This window comes from Nicotiana sylvestris, chromosome 11, assembly GCF_000393655.2.
Source record: "Nicotiana sylvestris chromosome 11, ASM39365v2, whole genome shotgun sequence".
Classification (NCBI taxonomy): Eukaryota; Viridiplantae; Streptophyta; class Magnoliopsida; order Solanales; family Solanaceae; genus Nicotiana; species Nicotiana sylvestris.
Window position 1 is genome coordinate 155,299,687 of NC_091067.1, and position 5,281 is coordinate 155,304,967.

The 5,281-nt window shown below is 37.1% G+C and overlaps 1 protein-coding gene across 1 annotated transcript; it reads right to left on the reverse strand.

Moving 5' to 3' along the window:
- Positions 1 to 3,069: 3,069 nt before the first annotated feature.
- On the reverse strand, positions 3,070 to 4,086 carry LOC138881882 (uncharacterized protein PB18E9.04c-like). The gene has a single exon (XM_070162175.1). It carries the CDS (start codon positions 4,084 to 4,086, stop codon positions 3,070 to 3,072), a length of 1,017 nt encoding a protein of 338 aa, XP_070018276.1.
- Positions 4,087 to 5,281: the final 1,195 nt, after the last annotated feature.

Below are 5,281 nucleotides of genomic sequence, written 5' to 3' on the forward strand. Positions count from 1 at the left end.
TAACATGAGAAGGCATATCATTAAGAGTTGAGGATGCTAAGGCGGTTCTTCCCGCAATATTAAGAAGATTAGTTTTCCAAAGAGAGGATTTAGCTCGCATTTTATCAATGACAAACAGAAAATCCTTGGGCTTTGGCTTGAGATTTAGGATTGGGAATCCAAGATATTTTCCCAAACTCAACACTAGGCCTTATGTTAAATAAGCTAGCAAAATGACTTGAAATGTCCCGTGGACATTTTTTGGAGAACACAATCCTAGATTTAGAGTAATTGATAGACATCCCGGTTTCTTCCATAAACAAATTAAGGCACTGATTAATACAATTACCCGTCTTATGGTTGGCTTTACCCATTAAGGTCAAATCGTCAGCAAAGAACAGGTGTGAAAAATAAGGACCCCTTGGGGTAATTTTTATCGGATTCCATTTCAAAGTATCCACTTGATTATCAATTAACTTAGACATAAGTTCCATACATAGAATAAATATGTATGGTAACATGGGATCACCTTGACGGATTCCTCTACTTGGTCTAAAAAATTAGTCTTGGTTCCATTGACAAGAATACCAATTTTACTAGTGCAAATACAGTGCATAATGAGTTTAGAACTTTTGGGAGGAAAGTGAAAGAAAACCAGAGTTTTATGAATAAAATCACTTTCTAACTTATCAAAAGCCTTTTCGAGGTCGATTTTTAATAACTTATCATATTTAGAATTGTTTGAAGAGCACATACTATTGATAATTTCTTGAATGACAATGGCATTATAGCTGGCTCTCCTATTTTTTTAAAAACTCAATTGAGTAGGGCTAATAATGACTGGAAGAAATTATTTTAGTCTATTAGCAATAATTTTGTACACCGTATTACAAAGTCCAATTGGTCTAAAGTTTTTTAGATCGGTGGCATTGTCAATTTTTGGGATAAGGCATAAGTAAGTATCGTTAACACCCTGAGGGAGAGATTGTGATTCAAAGGTATCTTGGCAAAATTTTATGACTGAATCACCAACTATATTCCAGTATTTCTGATAAAAGAAAGGGTGAGTACCATCGGAACCCGGGGCTTTAAAAGGCTTGAACGAAAAAATAGCTTTCCTAATTTCTTCCTTTGTAACAGGATTATCAGGGATGATTAAATCATTGGTTCTGAAAAAGTCATTTTGATTTTTGAAACAAGCCATCTTACTAATGGTTTTAGAAGTCTTGTAGGAATTATCAAAATAGTTGAAAGTGTGTTCTAAAATGGATTTAGCATCAGAAATTCAATTACCATTTTCATCTTTAAAGTACAAGATAGAGTTAACACGTTTTCTATTGGTAGCCATACTATGGAAGAAACGAGTGTTAGCATCACCTTCATTACACCAACTAATTCTTGAACGAAACTTCCAAAAGTCTTCTTCCATTTTTAAAAGGGCATTATACTCTTGTTGAAGAGTAGTTTCCAAATTCATTAGAAAATGACTAGTTTGATACTTTGGCGAATTCTGAATTCCATCTAGGCGTGCCAACAAATTTTTTTTCTTTTAAATATACCACCAAAGGTATCATTTTTCCATGGAATTATTTTTTCTTTGAAAATCTGTTGAGCCTTAGGGAGATCTTCTGACTATATTAACAAAGTCAGGATGCCTACACCACATAGATTCAAGTCTAAATGGTTTACCATTATGAAATCTATTGTTATGGACCAATTGGAGTAATAAGGGGTTATGATCAGAGTGAGTTTTTGGGAGATGGACTACCATAGCTTTTGAAAATAGACTCATCCAAGTATCGTTTACAAAAATTCTATCTAAACGTTCCATAATTAATTTATTAGACTTTCTACAGTTGTTAGACCACGTTTATTTACAACCTTTAAAACCAAGATCGAAAAGGTTATAATGATTAACACTAGACCATAAACGGGAACTACATCTACTGTTAACTCTCCTACCCCCAAATTTATCATCCATGCAAAAAGTATCATTAAAATCACCTCCCAAGAGCCAAGGACCTTTATACTGCTCATAAATTCCGTCAATATTACTCCAAAGATTATTCCTACTTGCTACTTTAGTACTAGCATAAATAGATGAAAAAAGCCAAGAAATATTTAATGGATGTACCTCAATATTAGCATGTATCTCTTGGTTCCTTCTCACAAAGTCCTTCACTGTAACCACATCTGATTTTCATAGAATGACCATTCCTCCAGTTTGTCCCTCAGTTGGGACTTCAATCATTTGAGTGAAGGGAAAGTCCTTAAGAAGATAGACATGGTTTTCCATACAAGTCTCAATTAAGGTCACAACACTGGGTTTGTGGGTATCGATCATTTCTCTAAAGTTTACCCTAAAAGCATCGTTATTACCACCCCTTATATTCCAAATGATAAAGTTAACTGGATGAGTCATCATATTCGGGAGATTAGGGTTATGCATGCTACCATTGTCTCTCATTCTCTGTGGAGGGGGAGTTGGGTTACTCCTGATCGAAGGTACCAGGATCATTGCATGGCTTCCCACAGTTGGGTCCTGTGGAGGCTTGACATCCATCGAGAATTTGTAAAGTGTTGGGGGACAACTGAGAACATATCTCTTCTCGCGCATTTCCCTGAATAGATATACCTTTACATCGTTTAGACTTGAAAACTCTAGGATTTGGTCTGACCCTAGCAAGTTCAACTCCTCTGGTCTGACCCTAGCAAGTTCAACTCCTCTGCCTCCTCTATTGGTTGGTCTTCTGGTTCTGGTTGATTGGGAGGAGCTTGTTGTTATGGAACATTGTTTTGATCTAGAGGACCATTTGGTTGGGGATTGTTTGCATGTGGAGGAATTTGCATTTGGTTGGCCATCTGATTCGTTGCATGGGTGCATAGACCATGGCATGAATATTGGGTTCATGTTCGAGATCTTCCCTCGTGGAAAGAATGGGAGATCCATTTGCATATTCTAAGTTTGGATTGGGTTGAAGTGGGGTGGTAGACTCCATTGGTTTCTCATAGTTTGGGCTAGGTTGGAGTTCATCGATGGAGCTAGGGGGTGAAGTATGTTGTTCAACCAAACATGGTTGAAGTAGTTGTTCATTGCCATATGCATCCCCTTCCGATACTAGCTGGGCAAGGAAGTGAGAATTTTGGAGGACTATCACTATTTCCTGCCCATCCAATATCATGTTGAATGATATTGCATGCCCCATTAATGCTTGCTCTATCCAGGAGAGGGGTTGATGGTCTTGAGGGAGGGATGGTTGAACAAAGAAGATTTGATTGTTTGTTTGTGCTGCCTGAGGAATCTGAGGGTTGGCCATTGTATGGGCTCGTTGATGCCATAAGATTTGGACTAGACGATAACGCCTTCTTTGGGATACTGGAATTCTGGGCATATTTACTACTTGAGGGATGGTTTATATTATGGGAAGTAGAAGAGTTTTCTGAAGGGGTAACTATGGATTTTTGTGTTCTAGGGGGGTCAATATTTATTACCTCTATTTGCATGCTTTGGGGGATGCTTGAGCCAGTGGTGTTAGTAGGACTTTGTGTAGATTTTGTCCCTGTAATGCGTATGGTTTCTTTAACCATTTGTTGGCCAATGGGAGAGACTTGGGACAGGTGTTGAAGGTGTACTTTATTGTCTATGCAAGGATTAGCTAGGCTGGCAGTGTGGTTAATGAGATTATTAGGGATTAGGGCATCATTGGGAGATGTATGTAGCATGAGAGAGTTACTAATTTGATTAGTTAGGGGAGTCGGCATATAATTAGTGCCATGCAAAGTATTTAATTGGTCCTTAGCAGTGTTTTCCACATGGTAATTTGAGTTGGGGGATGGGGCCATGTCCAATACCATGCATTCTTGGTTAGACGGATTAACCAATGCTTGAAACTTGTTTTCAGTAGTGGGGGAAGATAATGGGCTAGGATTTTTTGCAATGTAATTCTTAGACGAATTCCTATTGGGAAATTTAAAAGACATTTGCTTATCAGTGGATTTAACATTTAATGAGATAGAAGAGAGTGTACCTGACAAAAGATTGCTTTGCTCCTTAGAATTACCTGAAGTGTTCTTGTGATTGGCCTTATTTTTTGTTGGGAAACTCATCGTTTGCCACACTTATTCCTTAGTGGAATGAAGTGAATCTTCATTAACACCTTGTGTTGTTGCTTTATGGTCCTTGGATTGGTTGACAGTAGAGTCCAAGGCTGTTGGAGAAGAGGCATTAACAACTATTTATACTGACATTTGGATTGAACATGCCCAAGCCTTCCACATTTAATACATAAAAGATTCCCATTTTCATAGTGTATAGCTTGTTTGTGTGATCAAATGTATATAAAAGGAGTTACTGGGACATCCAAAGGCAACTCAACACATAATAATCTGGCATATCTTCCTCTAAGAGTTAAGGAAGTGCATGCATCAATTTTTAAAAGTTTGCCAATTTTGTTACCAATCTTTTTTAAGATTAAACCATCATAAATTCTGTTGGTAATTGAGGAAGCCGAATCCAAACTGCAGTTTTTGATATTTTTGTTTCCGATGCAACGAAGTTTGGTTCCCATTTTTGGACCGATAGAAAGTGACCAAAGATAAACCAAGGACCCATATGTAGGGCTTTTTGCATAGTTTCCTCATTACTAAATTTAGTGATGAAGTAATCACACACTAAATCAATCAAAGGGAAGTTTTCCTTTATTTTCCACAGTTTATGTAATTTTCTTTTGAGCAAGTGGTGTTGAATTCTTCTTCCTTGAAGCTTAACTATAGTCGAGTATTTCCATGGTTGATATATTCGATGGATATCCTCTTGAGTTAATTGAACTTGCTGGATGTTTGAGGGACATAAGGGGTCTTCTTTCCCAATATCTTGTGATTCGGATGGATAATGGATATTTGTATCAATAATCATGTTGATTGAAGCTTCTTGTTCACCTTGCACCAACTTATCCTCAAAGCTAACAATTGGCAATTCGGATTTCACAAGAGATAATGATGTCTGGGGGTTTAGGAGGAGGAATTTGATAAACATGATCCAAGTCCATTACTATTTTGTTGATTGATTCACCTTTCTCTCTCTACTTCCTAGAGAGAAGGCAGAGAATTGAAGGGGTGAAGAATTTCCTCATCCTTATCCGTGTACCTTACTTTTGTCACTCTGCATTGAATGTGAAAATATGGTTAAAATAATTGTATTAGTTGTAGAAATATGGACATCATTCCCACTTAGTCAACATGAGAATGCTAAAATTCCTTAGAAATTTGGTTACTATTTGCCAAAATGATATTGAGATTTATA

Excerpts from the sequence above, each read along its gene's own strand:
- LOC138881882 (XM_070162175.1), bottom strand. The coding sequence starts at position 4,086 with ATGAGTTTCCCAACAAAAAATAAGGCCAATCACAAGAACACTTCAGGT.